At 38.8% G+C, this 18,195-nt stretch overlaps 1 protein-coding gene across 4 annotated transcripts in view; it reads right to left on the minus strand.

Moving 5' to 3' along the window:
• Positions 1 to 359: 359 nt before the first annotated feature.
• LOC139129499 (adhesion G protein-coupled receptor E3-like) overlaps positions 360 to 18,195 on the minus strand; it is a 44,128-nt gene continuing 26,292 nt past the window's right edge. The window contains exons 3-21 of one of the 4 annotated variants that reach the window (XM_070695133.1): positions 17,618 to 17,929; positions 16,494 to 16,625; positions 15,215 to 15,409; positions 14,589 to 14,657; positions 13,873 to 13,987; positions 13,358 to 13,465; positions 11,412 to 11,596; positions 11,001 to 11,053; positions 10,078 to 10,189; positions 9,402 to 9,505; positions 8,908 to 9,010; positions 8,419 to 8,569; positions 7,459 to 7,525; positions 7,043 to 7,118; positions 6,368 to 6,453; positions 5,709 to 5,817; positions 5,127 to 5,168; positions 3,630 to 3,747; positions 360 to 3,044 (exon numbers count right to left, since the gene is read on the minus strand). In XM_070695133.1, the coding sequence (XP_070551234.1) occupies positions 3,025 to 3,044; positions 3,630 to 3,747; positions 5,127 to 5,168; positions 5,709 to 5,817; positions 6,368 to 6,453; positions 7,043 to 7,118; positions 7,459 to 7,525; positions 8,419 to 8,569; positions 8,908 to 9,010; positions 9,402 to 9,505; positions 10,078 to 10,189; positions 11,001 to 11,053; positions 11,412 to 11,596; positions 13,358 to 13,465; positions 13,873 to 13,987; positions 14,589 to 14,657; positions 15,215 to 15,409; positions 16,494 to 16,625; positions 17,618 to 17,929 (2,157 nt within the window). In that variant the 3' untranslated portion in view covers positions 360 to 3,024. Of the gene's footprint in view, positions 3,045 to 3,629; positions 3,748 to 5,126; positions 5,169 to 5,708; positions 5,818 to 6,367; positions 6,454 to 7,042; positions 7,119 to 7,458; positions 7,526 to 8,418; positions 8,570 to 8,907; positions 9,011 to 9,401; positions 9,506 to 10,077; positions 10,190 to 11,000; positions 11,054 to 11,411; positions 11,597 to 13,357; positions 13,466 to 13,872; positions 13,988 to 14,588; positions 14,658 to 15,214; positions 15,413 to 16,493; positions 16,626 to 17,617; positions 17,930 to 18,195 lie in introns of all 4 variants that reach the window. The other 3 variants (XM_070695132.1, XM_070695135.1, XM_070695134.1) reach the window with 3 other exon arrangements.

Genomic DNA, 18,195 nt, shown 5'->3' on the forward strand with positions numbered 1-18,195 from the left:
TCAAATCGTGTCACAAGGCCGCAAATTTAACTTTTGGGGGGATTCTAAAAGCCAACCATTTGACTGTTTTCCGAGTTATACACCAAAATATATTTTTTTTGGCTGCATTCATCCTTTCTCAAATCAAATGTTGCAGAAATATTGAGTCCAGGGAAGAAAGTCGCACATGCACAGGCATGTCAATTGTCTAGTAGCCCCTCAAACGTGTTTTCCTTGAAGTGGGTTTGTCTGTCTGTCTCTCTGTCTGTATGTCTGTCCATCTCTGCTGTTAAACTTTAATGCCGACCACTCATAATCTTTTCTACCTATATTGCTTACATGCCAGGTGCAAAACAAAGACACCGAACACGACAGTAATATAACTGGACGGAGGACTTGCCAAAGGGCGTTTATTTTTCCTTTGAACTGATGAAGAAAAAACCTAACATTGAAGGAGAAAGTCCGAAGGAATCACTTGCTGATATGACATTGTCTTTAACCCTTTGAGTGCTGTAATCTTTCCGACCAAAATTTTGTAGTACAAAATTTTCTTCCAAGTTTTACGAATTTTTCCGTAATTCTTTTGAAAATTTTGGACCAAATGGACAACACTTTTCATAGACTCCAGTTTTGGGTCAAAATTTTGGGAAATATCTGAATAAAATGTTTGGACCTGAAAAATATTGGATTTATTTTTTATAAAGGTGATAAAAATTGACTTTTGCACTCAAAGGGTTAAGTTACAAACTGGTTTACAGAGACTAACATCATTAGCGCTGATGGCAAATGACGTCATTTTTTCTCATTAATATATATAAATAAATATTTGTCCGATTTTTCCGCATAAACAAAAATAAAACCTGCTAGTGTTACAATGACCACTAAAAGTCACACATATTCGTATGAATTTATGGTTTGGACTACAAGCTGCAACAGCTGCCGCACATACAACAACAAAATTTGTCCTAATTTTTCCGATGTCGCGCACGTGCAGCTACCGTATTTAGAGACAAACCTGAAATCGCGATCAACGCTATAAGCTACACTAGCTTTATAAATGTTTCACCATGTGAAATCGTCAGTATAAGTAATCTTGTTGGTCATTTTTGTCAAATGTAACCGATCCAATATTTCAGCTTTCTGATGATCAACATATAATACATTCATTCTACACACCCATCTGCAGTTCTTTAAAAATGTAAATTTAAATTAGAAACACATGTCAGATACCTTCTCTACATGTTTACCAGAACACATTTTGCTTTCGACAATTCTAATGAGTATGTCTCCAACTCGATGTGCGCTAAGTAAAAAGATAATGTTTCAGCTGCTGTAATTATACTTAAAGTTCAAGTTCTCATTCGAAATGACCTTGAAACTCGTTTCTAAGTTGGAAATGGACGAATATTAAACGAGAAGGTATCCAGTAAAGTGATAAAATTTACAATGTCATGAAATAAACATCTGCTTCATAGGCAAACACTTGAACGAGAAACTTTCAGCTTTCTGTGTAAGTATGAAGAATAAATAGTCATACCGAAAATGCAAAGTTCGTATCTAGTTCAGTAAATCGTTTACATAATACTGGCTCTGACACAAACGGGCGACGCCATTTGTACGAGCCTCGTTTCCAGTTTGCTGTGGTACCTGTACCGAGTTCTATAGACTCTGGTATCTACTTGCAATCTAGTCGACTATGGCTCATACACTAACAAATAACAATGGGTTGTAAATGTTTTCATTTTATAAGAAAGTTAAGGACTTTTACCCAGTATCACAAGACATTGATATACTTCATTTAGTGTAAAAATACAGAACTTATTTCAATTGTGTCTAACAATATTGATATACTACTTGTTGAAAGTCTGAACCAACTAATTAATTGAAAATAATGCTCACAGATATAGAGACTTATATAACCTTAACTCTGCAGATGACGTCACAGTTAAAACATATAAAATTACGTCATTAAATTACACCAAACTAATCCTACTCACAAATGTAACAATTCTACGAGTTTGACTGAGTCTGATATGTCTTCCTTCATCAATTTGTCGTATCGAGTAAAAAGGTAAAGCACACAAATGTGATCATGGAGGTTTTTGTACATTTCATTGTGTTTTATTTTGTTTAAGTAGATTGTGTGCCCCAGAAAGAGCCTGTCGTGTGGCCACACATGAAGTACGCCCTCAATAGTCTCATGATACCGGTATATGCGTTGTGCTCATTCTGCCTGTTGCTTCTTTAATCTTTTAACAATGAAGTATGGCAAAATAACGAAAAAATTACATTGAGCTGGTTGTGACGTATTTTAAGACGCGGAATTTTTCATTTACAAGTTTCCAAATGAAAATTCTAAATATGATTCAGATCAAAATTTATCATGAATTCTGTCTGTTTTCAGAGACATATGAGTAATACATCATCAGTCAACCCTACAACCATTTGATAAGTGAACGTACTATTTCTATAAAGTCAGCCAGTTTGTATCGAAAGTTGATTCAAACTTTTATGGAAGGATCCAGCAGTCCTTACGTTTGAAGCAATGCAAAACACTTTGTGTTTCTTGTTCCTAAGTGGGACTCGGAGATGAAGTCGATAGGGACACTACGTATCACTTGAAGCTGACAAGTGTGCATTGGGATGTTACCAAATGTGCATGTTTGAGAGGGGAGGGGAGAGAGAGGGGGTGAGAGAAAGAGAGATTCACGGATGGATGCGCAGATAAGAGGAACATATACAGATAGACACATACAGATGGAAGACAGTGACAGACAGATTGTCACAAGAGAACTGAATCATGAAGCACTGCCTGGTAATTATTTATCTCAGTAATGGGTCACGTCATTGCAAAATAGTACAAATCAATTTTAAATTTCTACTTATACTGGTTATCTACTATGAACGACTGTTAGAGTACAAATAGAAACAACTTCAGGTCGTTCGAATTCCGCTTTCCTCTGTTATCATGGTGCAGTCTTCTTTAAAGAAGATTAAATATTGTCCGTGAAAACTGGACGATTTTCTCCAAGGTTAGCCGAGTATTTATTTCCAAGCGCTCTTCACTACATGTTGAGAAGGAAGGAAAAGAAGAGAAATCCTCTATAATCATTGGACATCAAGACACTTGCATTATGATATCACAAAGGCCAGAGACTTTAAAGGGCCGGTAGCTGGCCAGTTTGTTGATTTTTTTACATTTTTTGTTTTATGTCAACTACAGTTTCTTGCTCTTCTCCCGTAAACATGTTAAGCTTCTCAACTCAGCATATATATATGTAGTCTACGTTGCTTTGGCTGCACTGTCATTGTTGACAAGTGAATTCTGGTTCGGACTAGAATTCTAAACACCGGTATGTTAACAACTACTATTTTACACGCACAGACGCTGTGATGTGCGTGCTAGCTAAATAGTTGGTGTTTTCAACATGTATTGGGGAGTAGAACAAGAACTTGCAATCGGCATACAGCAAATAGCGGAAAATCTCAAATTGTACAGCTATACCGGCCCTTCAGCTGGTTAAATCACAAAAATGGCACATTACACATATTCAATGACGTAATAACTTGTCGAGTGACAGGCGTCGACACTGTTTGATTTACAACATGCAAGCAGATACAACTCGTTTGATACACAGTCATGCACTTACTTTGGTCTTTGCTGAAGCTGCTAGACTTTGTGAAAAACGACGGATTCTCTTGTTTAGTGGTCGATGACATCACTGATGACGATGCTTGCTTTCGTTTTATCTGATAGGCTTTCTTCACCTGTGTAGAAAATATTTGACAATTGGTTACCATTGCATCAGAAACTGACCGAGGAACTAGTTTTGTGGGTGTCGGCTATAATGTCCACTGACTGTTCTTAGATTTATGTCGTCATTTATGTTGCTTATTAAATTCATGACATATCTCAATTCTGTTCAAGTTTTAAACACACATTGCAGTTCAGCTTCGTGAATCCATGTACCCTCGATGCGTTGTTGGTACCAGCTCGTGTCAGCCTTTGCCAAATTTTGTGACATTTTTAATTCGGTGCATCAATCGCTTTGTCGATGGTTGAATAGACAAATTTTTTGTGCCTTTAAAGAAGAATGGTTCTCGGGGACAGATATCCTGACTCTCAAATTGTTCCAAAATTTTCTTGTTTACCACTTGTGGGGTCTAATTTTAAAGCTCTTTGCGTAAGAAAATTTTTATCGTCTTAGGGGTAACATCAAAAGTTCAATATAATAAATCGAACTTAATTGCTTAAGTTTGGCCTCAGAACCCCCCCCCCCCCTTCTAACTTAACTGACCTAAAATTGAAAAACATTGCGGACTCATACCCTGTACTAATTCTTTCAAACGACGTACCAATGTACCATTGAATTAAATAAAAATTGAAAACCATTATAAAGTAACAAAAATACGGGTGACTGGATCGGTTTTAGCGTACAAAAAACGGCCTTGAAATCTAAGAATTTGCGAAAAAGACGTTAAATCGTTTTTGACTGCACAGAAATTAATTTGGCCAAAACCCCCACCCCCAAACTTAAGCGATTAAGTTTTTTTCAACCATCGATCTCTTGACGTCGCCCCTTAGTTTTAGAAAAATCGAAAATTTTATTTATTTTTCCGCATGGAATTAACAATGACGCAAAGATGGCCACCGTTTTGAATTTCAAATATCGTTAAATTCTTCCTCTAGTTCGAATCTTTGCATGGTGACCCCGTGATTTTTATTGTTGAATTAGTAAGAGAATATGGTTGAAACTTTTATTGAGGAAAGTTTGAGCAAAAGTTTTAAGTCTTTCACTTTTGAGACGTAAACTACCAAAGGACCAAGTTGTCATTTTGGACCTCGCTACGTCAACAAGAAATACCTGTTATCAAAATTATTTAATTTCTATCATAACGTTTAGCGCGAAGTAACACCTTTATGTCCACAATACGCTCAGGGCTGTAGTCACTTTTTTCAAGCAGGCGTCAGTTCATCGTCAAATATTTCTTGCAGAAATTACGACACCGATTTGTTTATCTAATCTGTCAGGGACCGGCCATCTCATTCTATGTTTCGTTGACTTCTCTTTTATATCAGCAGGTTTCAAGATTCTATGGGACCGACTTTTCGAATACACTGACGTTCTTTTTAAGTTTTTTCTTACCTCATCGTTCATGGCGCAGTGCAGGATAAAAAAGAAGACGCCCTGTGTATATATAAAAAAATAGACATGAAATAACAAACAAACTGTCAATCTAATTGAAAATACTATTTCGTATACCGACGCTTGCCTAAATATATCAACACAGTTTACGAATAAATTACTGCTTCTACTAAATAGTTGTACACCAATCATAATATGCGCATCATTCTGCAAGACCGGATCAAAATTACCGTTTGTTTGTCCAAATGAAAATTTATCGTCATCATTCGATCGTTTATACGAGACACAAAACTGAGAATTCACCAATTTCGAAATTCGAATCTCTGACTACCAGAGCCGATCGTCACCCATACGTACAGGCAGACTATCACCGGATCGGAAAAGCAGCACTCTAAAAATCATCAGGTGAATTCGACTGACAATATAAAATAATTGGATATGGTAGTCTTTCTTTGGATAATGCTGTCATGGCGATTTTTCCCTCAAATAATATCTCTGTCGTTGAAAGTGACAAACTGTACAGAACCCAACGTGAGACAAAACTTCGTCTCAGGTTTCATCATATTAAAATCATCGACCCACCTGCAGCGAGTTCAGGATAATGAAGAGATACTGGAGCTGTTGGACGATGCCGATGAGCCAAGTAAGACCGAGCAACGGCAACAATACCAAACCAGCACGAATGCCAGACCTGTCGATATCAAGGGATTTCAACGTACATCTATCACAGAGACCCAAAAATGGAAGACAAATTCCTCGATCACACCAGGATAATATGTAATGTCCAATTGAAATTCTTAAAGGGACAATGTCGCTATCGTTTCAAATTATTTCTAAGCATTTTTAGTTTCATGTCAGCAACACTAAATGCTTCTATATGGAATAATTCATGTACATACCAGAAATGATGTCATCAGCATATCCATATATTACGTGTTGCATGCAAAGTGTGTTCAACAAGATTCAGTAAGAAGCATTACATAATTATGTGCAATATCTTACCTGAAACAAAATGGCCGATTTTTAACTAAGCGATGGCGACTTTGTCCCTTTATGTTAGTATACTCACCAACATCAGAGCAGCAATGCACACATCTGGCCTTTAAAATTTGACGTATTACGATATCTCATGTTTATATGTTGTGTTGTGTAGTGTAGTGTTGTACTATTGTTGTGTTATACCTTATCATAACTTTATTACTAGCTGGTTGAAAAGTGGAGTCCAAGCTCTCTGTTCTCACCTTGTTTTCTCCACTGTGCTTTTGTCCGCGTTCAGTTTGAGCGTCATGAACGCCCGTATCACCATACTGAATATGACAATGTTGACCTGCAGAAAGCATCAGGCGAAAAATATCGTAAATACATCTTGTCAACCTAATCGTATGTAGGCTCCCTATGCTAAGCTTGTAGAATATATTTGGTGACTTGTACATGTCTTTTGACGGCTTCCTGACATGGACTATTTTAGTGATGGGAAGTCACTCCCGAACACAACTGAGCAACTTGTTAAAACTCTGTCCTTTTATCGTTGCACCGAAGTTTTGTGTTGTGTGACTTCTCAGAAAGGCTTCCAGAATTACATGCAAGATGTTGCCACAATGTATGTGACCATGGGAAACGAGTCACTGACAGTCCTATTACGATGTCAATATCTATGTCAAAGTCCTGCATTTCTACTTATGCGGATTTTGAAATGAGAATACAATTTACACGTAAATTAAAAACAGACGCAAAGGACAGACGATGGAATGTCTCAACGTACGGTATGACGCGGCATTTGTATATCTATTATGTAAAAAAAAATTCCCAAGCCAGACACTTATTTGATGGTTCAGTCATTTCCATAACCATATGGATACTCCTGATGCACAGAAATCTAAACCGACTGACTAGATTAAAATCTGCGAAAAGCTCACCAACATAACTAGTATGACCGGTCCCACGAACGCCCAGATAAGTCCGTGCGCTGCGCTCAGCCAGCACTTGGCGTCACTGTGAAATAGAAAACAAAACATGTCTGATAAATGAACGGGGACCAGGGTGTGATATTGTATTGACAAGTTGAAATACTTGCCAATGCTGCGTTCTCCAACATGTAAGATATTTGGTAAATCCTCACTCGTTTTGGTTCTGAACTAATGAATAAGAGATTTCAGTTGAAAATTAAATTTTATCAAGAGTGCGATAGATCATACTTCTGAAGAAATGTTGTACTACAATGAAGCATTCTACATATTCTTTGAATTTCTTGATCGGGATTGATTAAAAATTATTTAACATCTTAAGGACTCGATTGCAAGTTAAATAATTCAATTCAATAGTCTTCTTTTACCTTCGTCCGTTGCCATAGATATCATACCTCACAGCGAGTGACACAGCAACGATTAAGCTAGGGATACCTGACGAACAGAAAAAATAGAGTTTTACATATTACCATTATTAAAGAGCTAGTAGCTGTATATTTGTGATTATTTTTTCAGTATCTTTGATCGGCATGTGTATGTCAATCGCAAGTTTTTGTTCTACCCGGCAAAGTATGTTTACCAGCCACTTTTCTGATTGCCAACACAGCTTCTGCACAATATGTAGAAAGCGCTGTTATTGTAAACATTTGAATCTAGTCCAGACCAGAACTTGTCAACGGTAAAATAACACACACAAAAAAAATTATGCAAGAGGAAATCATCAACGAACATTACATTCAGGAAAGAGCACGGAGTGGTTAAGTAGTCATAGTTGTGAGGTGGAAATACATAAAAAGATCGCCCGCAGAGATAACACAGGAATATCGGTCATTTGAATTTCAATAATCTGTAAATAATAGGTAATTTGTTCACTAGCACCAAATTTGCTCCTCGATCTCCTGGTTTTTGGTCTTGATTAGTTAAGAAATTGGTTGATAGCTTCCTTGAGGATAGTTAGCGACAAAGTTGAAGCTTTTTAATTTGACGCTCGTACTACCTAAATATTAAAGGAACGTGCAGATTTTACGATTTTGTTACCGTTATTGATTTGTTTCCCGATGCCTGTTCTGTTGTATTAGTAATTTGAGATGGCCTGCATGTCGATTTGAACTTTTCCAGTTGAAGTTCAAGTTAAAATATGAGCTGTCACCGAGCAAATGTAAATTCCGTATCGACATATTGACAGCAAACTCCTTTGATAAGTCAGATCATTCGTGCCAATCGAGTGCTCGACAGTAAATCGGGGACACTCTTTGTTTCCTTGGTGGAAAAAACGGCGAATCTTTTACACTTTTAATAGGTGAAAAATAAAACGAAAGGTTCCTTACCCCAGCCGATGGCGGCGTAGATTGGCGTCTTAACACCAGTGTTGAAGGCCGCTGTCGATTTAATGTATAGATTTATTCCTTCCACTAACATCCATGAAAATGTCGCCAAGAAAAAATAGTGAAGTAAGATCGACATACACTTGCACAGACCCTGAAAGATAAATTTGGAAATAAATTAAAATATTGTTCTATATAATTGGCGTGCGGACATGTCCCAACCAAACGGGTCACTTTTCAGCAGAAAAAAAGACTTTTGATCCGATAAAGTCTTTTTAACATGGGTCGATAGTATAGGAAATGCCCCAGTGCTTTAGAAAAACCTCCAGATGCAAAAGAATACTGAGCTTTCGTCGTCGCCATCTTCATTCCCAGTATCGTTGTCAGTAACACCGATTGCGTTCTTTGTATCATCGTCTCGGACAAGGATTGTAATGAAACAGTCCTAAATATTTACGGTGTTTGAGCAAAGCGCCCTCATAGTTAACTTACCGGCACGTCCTCCACCAGACCACTCAGAAGAAACAGAGTCTGCGCAAACAGCAGTGCGGTGGCAAAGTTCATGTGAATTATCACTCGCTGGGATCTGTATAAACTGAAGAGAGACACCAAAGTCAAAAAAGTGATATTGCATGTCAGAGGAAAAGATGAAAAGATGAGCATTGATAACAAAAAATATAAACAGTTTGCTCTATGCCTAATATTTTAAAAATGAAAGCATTAGTGATGAATTGAAAAACATACAGATAGATACATCCATCAAATTAGGATATGGTGAACGAAACTCAAAAGGAAAAGAGTGTGCGAATTTGAGATACTAAATTCCTCTCGTCTGCGTCACCGAAACCTCACAGTATTAATGAATTTCTACAGTTGGAGAGATCGGAGTCTTTCTATCATAATACGATTCAAACCAACATAGACCATACTGCTTTGCTGATAACTGAATGGGTTTCAAACCAGAAGCATGGTTCAAATACACTTACTGTAAGGTGGTAAAAGTGAAGAGAGCAGCTACAAGGGAGACGATGGAGAGACCAACTCCGGCACTTGTCAGATACGTCATCGCTGCTGCGTCTTTGGCTGACAGCTGGGGGGAGAGAGAGAGAGAGAGAGAGAGAGAGAGAGAGAGAGAGAGAGAGAGAGAGAGAGATGAAATACAGGAAATGGCTTGATTCCCAATATAATTCCGCATAACGATTAACAGCGTGCTGAAGCCATCCAATTTCTTGAAATCCGTGACACCAAACTCTGTTTGGCGAGGCTTACAAAACACAAGTGTTTTCTATAACGACACTACAAGTAGTACGTATACCAGTATTTCTATGAGTGTCATGTTATAGGTCAACAACGTTAACATTAAAACATGTCATAAAAATCATCAACTACGAAGAATGGTCATTCCATAAACATGATTGTACCGTACAGAATCGATGCCTTTCATCAAAAGCAGAAAGGATGAGGTTGGCTAAATCGATAATGAAACGGGATAGGTGCACTGATAATGGAAACCTCTCTTAATCTTACGTGATAAAACTATCGAAAGCAGACTCTATGAATTCAATATTGTGGTATCTCACTGAAAAGAAAATCTCTTTCGACTAGAAACGTCTTGCTCACGTCATCGGTTGAAGAGCTGTGCGTTAGTTTGTTGCCTCTCACCTCTTTATCTGTTAATCTCATCAGCATGGCGAAGTTTGTGAGGTGGTTACATTGGCAGCTGTTGTCCACTTTCCAGCATCCCTGTGTCGACCATCCCGAAACCGATTCCCTTCTGCCAATGTAATGTATGTATATAGCTCAATGTTCTGCTCTCCCCTGACTGAACATTTTCAAATCTTGCTACAATTGTTTGCTGTGGATACCTCAGACCATTCTCTTTCATAATCATAATTGAGGCTCACCGTTTAAAGGCTAGGGGGCGTGGGATTAGAGAAAGTGACTACGTACCTATATATGTACAGGTATTTGAAATTAGGCATTTGAAGGCGGCCATACACTATGTTAAATTACTGAGAAAAATTAAATTTCGATATTCTAAAGTCACTGCAAGGTATAATAAAATTGTCATTGACGTCTGAAAATTAATTGTCTTTCCAGCGAAGGTAACTATAGAGCATATATTTACATTGATAAAAACCAGCCGATGACTACGTCTAAGCTGTCGGCATACAAACTGTCGAAGAACTTCACCACGGTAACAAGCCCTCTCGGCCCGTTTTCATTCGTCAGTAACCCACTGCAATCATTTTCCTCGATATAGCAGAAGCTATAAATAGACCATTCAAGGACCCTTACACGTGACCTAATCTTCAGGTATATATCTTGGTGCAAAATATACCACATTTGAAAACATTGTTGTGTGCTAACTGCAAATTTTTCCTCTGAAAGTAAGTTACAGGTAGCAATTTTGTACAGACCTTTCTTGACTTGATTGTTACTAAGGGTGATTTGACATGTGTACAGCATGTGTCCAGAAACAAAAATACCACTGCGTGCATGGTCATTTTTGGGTCATAAAATGGCCAACTAGGATTAATAAACTTGAGTGAACAAGAGCTTGCACATTTTTAGAAATGCCTTACCCTTCGGGGTATTTCCAGAAAGAGCACGTAGCTTCCTCATTTTCACCAGGTTTCTGAAAAAACGGTGCAAATGACGAATATTTCTGACATAATAATTATGTAAATTGATCTAGGGGACTTAGATTAAATAGATGGTTGACAGAGATTAATTAGATAGTATACAAACATCAGTTTGTGTCACAGATGTAGTAGTCTGTAGCGTCGTGAAGTAACTTCAACTTGTCGCTGTATCCTGTCGTTTTTAAAGTTGTTTGGAAGCTATTACTTTGCAAAATATGATTGATTTTCACGAAATTCCTGATGTATCAAATACCAAATTACTTTTTTATTCGAGTTGCAATATTTTGCTGAATTTCACCTTTTGTGAAACTTGATATTTGCATCTCGCGTTGAAAATACGTGTTCACTTACCGCTGACGTGCCAAGCCTAAATATTATGGGATCACTGTCGTCAAACTCGACCTTGGCACCATCTCCGTGGTAGTTGACATTGATTGACACGACCTCGCTGCCGTACGAGGTGAACTCGTGACCTTCCATGCTGGTCAAGTTCAAAATCTCAGTCATTGTGTTGTATTCCACTACCACTACGTCGACTGCGGAAAATAAAAAAGCGGAGAATATTTATAAGATGTTGGTATTTCAATCACAAAAAACGTGATTTTGTTTATTAAATAATGTTATGAGAATGTTTGGTTTGTTTTTGTTTACGATATCTCTCATCCTGTTTATTCTTGTCAGTATTTGCAATTACTTTTATGAAAGCAGTTGCGTTGATAAAAATCGCAATGCACCTTTCAATTTCCCTCAGTAATACAAATCAAAAATTTGCCTTGCATTTTTGTTCGTTTTATGTTCAATCTGTTGAGCAATTCTTTATATAATAGATAAGAAAGGGGGTGAGCGTAGAGAGAGCACCCTCTAGCGACGGATCTTCTAGTCTATAGCGTAGATGTAATCTCAATATTACATTATCGTACGTTTCCAGTATTATTACACATCTTTTGATTTTTATAAAGTGACAGATTTTCTCGGGCAATTATAATAGAAACGTGAAATTTGAAAGTATGTTGCATACTGCCCCACTGCTACTGTTACTCTTTGAGTAATTATCTCCTTGGACGTTTGACTTACTAAATGGAGGGCAGGGCTCGAAATTAATTTTTTCCCCTGATAGTCACTTGGGCTACCATTTTCTGAAGTTGGTAGCCCAGTGACAATGGCTGGTAGCCCATCCATATTTTAGTTCAGGGATAAAAGAAAAGAAAAAGAAATTTTTCAAGATTCTGCCCATGAAAGTGAATTTTCCAGTCTTTGTTGTGAACTTACACCTAGTACCAAAGGAAACAGGTAAACGGTCCCCCCCCAAAAAAAAAAATTTCTGGTCCTTGACATTCAGCAAAAGTGATGTGGCGACGCGGTTTTCGTTTTTTCCATCTTGTTTCTTAAAAATGCTGGTTTGGCACTATTGATGCAACAGTTATTTTCTTTTAGCACTGGCTGCATAATACTTAAGTTTTCTGTTTAGCATTTTTGGACATGCAAACAGGGATATCAAGGATAGCTGTACTGATCAGTATGTAATCCCAAAAATGCCATGACGCGCAGGTTCTGAAATGACGCACGCGGTGACCAGAAACGATGTTTTTTGGCCTAATGGACGACAGTGATACTCAAGAGTTTGGCGATCTATGACATCTTGCTGATCTTGTTTCATTCTCAGAGTTGCATGAAAATTTTGATAGTCGTCATGAACACGACCTTCTCAGTACGTCGAGACTAGACATACTGTAGCTGTGCTAAAAATAGACCATGGGCTGTAGGGAGGAGGCACATTGCCCGTCATTGATACATTATGATCAAAATGCAATGAAAATGCGTTTCCATTTACCATCACTTCCAGTGCCTGTCATTCAAGTATGTCAGTTCAGATATTGGACATCGCACGCCAAGTACTGACTGAATTTTATGTCCCGGTCTTTGGTAGTCCATGTGCGCTACCAGTTCATGGATTTTGGTAGCCCAAGGAAAAGTTGGTAGTCTGTGGACACGGGACTACCGCTAATTTCGAGCCCTGGAGGGAACGTCTGAACTGCGCCCGTGCGACTTTTTCGTTTACAGACAATGTATTCCATGCACGATATCTAGTGCGTAGACAGCAACAACACAAATGCATGCTTTTAATGTCCATCAACGTACCTTGGATAGAGTGTTTACATTAAATTGAGTTGATTTAGCGCAGTTCCCACGACCCCCCTCTCCTTAAAGCCCGAATGATGAGGCGACTGACGCCATACTACACATTTACTATCTTGAGTCGTTACGTTGCATTCTGAATGGTCTGTAGGGTGTCTTACCGGCATCTGACAGTACTCCATCCGGCAATGTCACCCGTGTTCTTCCGCTGTTACTTGAGACCACAGTCCCCTCCTCGCTATTCTTCGGAACTGTTTCGGCGAAGAGAGCTGGTAAAAGAATCCCAAACGAATAGCCGGATCAACGTAAATTTGAGATAGTATTTATTTAATAGGCTTACGGCGAACCCCGAGAATGAAAGATTCGGCCGTGTGCGGGCGCTCCAGCGCTACATTACAGAAGCGTCCGAACACGGCGGAATCTTTCTGTCTAGGCGAACCACTTCCACCAAGCACATGCAGCCTATACAACTTGCGATGCGTACACTCGTGCAGGTTGGGCTGACCTTTTTACCCCATGATGCAAAGTTAACACCCCCTTAAAGCGATTCGATTGATCCCTCTTGAAGTTTGCCAGCAGGACTAGGGAGGGCGCTTTCAAGATTAGTAATAGAATATAGCGAGGATGACCTTATGAAATGTCACTAATTCAGACATTCGCATTTGTCGCAACCTACCTATATTTGTCTTCTCCGAGCTATATTTGCTTGATGATGTCAGCATTGTCTCTCTTGCCGAGTCAACAAATTCCTCTACTCCACTGAGGAATACGCTGGCCATCTCGGGGTGACTCTGTCATAACGAAGAATACCAGATATTAGTTTGTTATAGTAGTCACGTAAGTGGGATACTAGTGCAGGTGTTGGCCTTGAGGTGGAGTTGATGTATAGGTAGGTAGGAACTCACAACTGATATTTAAAGGTAGTATACGCCTCGAACTGAAAGACTTAAACTTTTGCTCAAACATTCCCCTGCGAAACGATAACTCACTCTCTTACCAAATAAAGAATAAATATCAAGGCGTCATCGTCAAAAAGCATGGTACTAGACAGTCAATTCAAAATGGCCGCCGTCCTTAAGTTAACTCTATTGGAAAAATAAAATTTTCGATATGAAAAAAAAAAACTAAAAGGGTAAACAATTTTCTGACTCCAAGGGCTTTAAAATGTGTCCCCACACAAGAGGTAGATCAAAATAATAAGCTTATCTGACCCCGAGGCGCTACCTTGAGATGTTTATGCAGGTGTTGGTTTAGCGGTGGAGTTGATATATAGATTGGTGGAACTCAAAACTTCCATTTTGAACGAGAATCAAGGTTCATTGTAATCCTATGAAATTTCTTATTGGACTGATTTGTTTGTAGTCATTTGGAAGCGTCAAAGTTGCAACTTACCTCAAACAGTGTCTTCAAGATTTCCTTATTTTCAAGGCCTAGAATGTCGCTTGTCGCTTGAAGAAAAGCCTGGGGGAAAACAAAAATAACAAACAGCATAAAACGACTGTAGGTATTTTGAAGATAATCTGTAACCGATCTACAGTCACCTTACTTACCAACATGATGCTTGGATGGCTATGTTGGCTAAAGGCACAGTATTGCAGTGTGTCATTATATAATTTCGTTGCAAAAGAATCGCCTTTATCTAAAAAAATTACATGTTTAACTCTCAGTAATGACAAATCTGAACAACCATATGCTTCATGGGTAAGTAAAGACAGACGTGTCATCAAGAAATAAAAATGGTTGCGTTGCAAACTTTGATATGTTAGAGCTACCATTACTGTGCTCTACAGAAATATCGTTTCATTACCCTTTCAGTTTACGTCTCATCGTCATATTTGAAAACAAATAAAAATGGCAGTACTTACACATGACCCAGGCCGACGATGAGGGCGCATATCTAGTATTAGTTCGACACCGGTGAAATTCTTTATAGGGAAGGTAACAGACAGGATAGCAATGTGACATGATACAAGAAATTCGTGAGAGCTGGCTGTTGTCCAGTTCACCTAGAGTCTCACCTCTACGTCACTTTCGTTTTCAGAGAACATGTCCGTCAGGTATGACAACGAATATATTATTTTTGACAGGTCATCCGTGAGTGCGTCTCCCGAATTCGCTATTTCGGATACTCTAGAAAGTGCCAAGACTGCCGTGTGTCTCTCAACGTGGCCTGCGTTGTCAATGACGTCATCGATGGGGTCATTGGGGGACATCTGCTAGTATGAGAAAAGTGACACAGAAATAATGAAACACAGGGAGGGTGCAACTACCCGGGAAATTTGTGATCTCAAATCTTGTACATCAGTGGAGTTTAAGATGGCTTAAGACAGCTTATGCAATGATTAATAAAGAAATGACGACAATATAAGGTACAGGCAAAATTTGTAGGATTCCCAAAACGTGAAGTGGCATAGATTTGTTTGATGTAGTTCGCTCCTTAAAACTGAAAGATTTAAAACATTTTCACAAACTATACTCAAGGAAACTTTCAACCATAAAACATACCAAATAAAATGGTCACCGTGCATAATTTTGGTACTACAGAAACAAATTAACGAACTTCAAACGATATTTGGTACTCAAGATTGCCGCCACCCTGTCACTCTACGGACAAAAATTAATTTTCCGATTTGCACAAAACTAAGACGCTGGAAACTATACTTTTTCCAGAACCTGAACATGAGCCCAGCAAATGGCAAACCAGATATGTTTTGTAAAATATAGTGACACAGAATCCCCAAGGCGTATTTACATTGAAATGAAAGTAAAACATGATACGAGAGCGTGAATTCCATCATTATATTTTAAAGAAAGTTCCCGAGAAGAATTAAATGAACAACAATTTACATAACATCTTAATAATTTATTAATCTCTATTACTTCTTGAGAGGCGACGGAAGAAATAAAAACACACACAAAATTAAATATTGGTGTGTGAAGATATGGATTTTAAAATGCAGGGGTGCATGATATTATTGCGTTGCTTCATGCTGCAGAAATGCGCATGCCTAATACCACAACTAGCCCGAAATACACAACATTCAAATTTCGAAACATAATTAGAGATTTTAGGCCAATCAATATTGTCCATTGATAATGACTCATTATTGGTTCATTTGCATACCCGAACGATGACGATTAATACAATTTGCGTAAATGAAATCTATTTCTTAAGGAAACCGAAAATTACATCGATGCGTCTGCTCGCAGGATTGAAGTAATTGCTAAAAAGAAGCAATCTAAACCGTTCAACGACATTACAATGGCAGAGTTCAATGTCAGACCCTAGATACTCACAGAGGCACCTGCGGTTGTGATTGGAGCATTTGAAGCGCTGGGAGTCGGTGCTGGCGTCACTTCCGGCGCTGACACTTCCGGCGCGGTGGTGAAATCGTTAGTGAAGGAGGGGGCGTGCGATGCTGTGGTCTGCTGTGTAAAAGTTAATAAGCGTGTAACTATTCAGTTGGACTGGGTGCCTCCTAACACCAGACTAACTACCATCGTGTTCTCGCACTTTTTTTTCAAATTCACTTTGGTATCTTTTTATTAATTTGGTTTAGGCCGGAAATATAGTACATAACATTAACTACTAAAGTATTGGTTTATAGGTCTCCTACGAAGTTAGGATCACTGATGACAATTTTATATATGGCTATACAGCAACGGACGTCGACACTCAATCTCTTTCGATTAGCCGCGCTTGTCAAGACTATCGACATATGTTTCATAATGAAAACATCAACAAGTTCTGTAATTGTCGGAAAGGAGTTTTATATATTCCTCGAAATCAAGTGGCCAAACGAAATGTATCATCCGGCAAGTATGTTGGGAATGGTGTTATCAAGACCCCAGAAGTACTATACAATCAAGATTCCTTCATTGACCAATGGGACCGAGGAAAAATTTACGCGACGAGGCACTCAATCCTCAGGTGAGAAGTGAAAATGTGAAGGTCAAGGTGTATGTTGTGTCGTGAAGTATGGATAAGCTATTAGCATATGTGTACACATATTTCATCCGTTATACTTCAAGCAGGGTCGTGTGGTGGCAAGAAAACAGCATCGTGGTTAAGAAAGAAACAAGACTACCTATCAAATTTGACAGTTTGATCATCCAGGGTGTAACTTACTGGTCAAGTTTCTCTTTTTTCTGTCTGTCTGTCTGTCTGTCTGTCTGTCTGTCTGTCTGTCTGTCTGTCTGTCTGTCTGTCTGTCTATCAGTCAGTCTGTCTGTCTGTCTGTCTGTCTGTGTCTCTGTCTGTCTCTGTCTCTCTGCACGGTGTCTCTCTTTCTCTTTCTCTGTCTCTCTCTCCCCAAACGCGCAAAACAAAAACAAACAGTCAACAGATAGCAATATTAAACGACTAATCCTTTAATTTTGTCTAACGCCTTTCCCGATAGTCGAGTCATGTGATTTCTTACCCCCACGGTATCTGACGTTGATGTGGTTGAGGGTTGTACAGTTTGGGTGATTTCCGGACTGCTGGTCGGTGAGTTTGTAGTAGCGCCACCAACGGCCGGCTTTTGGCAGAAGAATCTCTGCGAGGTCTCGCAATCGAGACCCAACCACTTTCCTTTGTCGTTTGTGGTGTCGAAAATGTAAAACATGATGTCTGGATCGGAGTATGCTTTTGCAGCGCACGTGTTTGATCCGGGGCTGGCGTAAGGAAAGCTGGTTACCCAAGGATGGTAAGTTAGGGCCAGTTCACTGTCATCGGACCATGTCCAAGTGTCCTAAAAATAAACAGAGTGAAAAGAGAAACGCAAACAATGGGAGAAATGTGGAATAATTGCAAAGTGTTGTTAACAAAAAGTCGCTGTCGAATCGATTTGTGCAGTGATGAGAACTTTTACAATATCTTGTGAAATATGAACCACGTAACAAAATACTAATTCAATGTCAATGGCCTGATCTGTGACAGTTTGCGTCAACCGTTCATTCAATTATCCTAACCGTCAGAAAATAGGTCACACGCTTTCAACATTATCTAATACGTACG

The sequence above is a fragment of the Ptychodera flava genome, chromosome 3, assembly GCF_041260155.1.
Source record: "Ptychodera flava strain L36383 chromosome 3, AS_Pfla_20210202, whole genome shotgun sequence".
NCBI lineage: Eukaryota > Metazoa > Hemichordata > Enteropneusta > Ptychoderidae > Ptychodera > Ptychodera flava.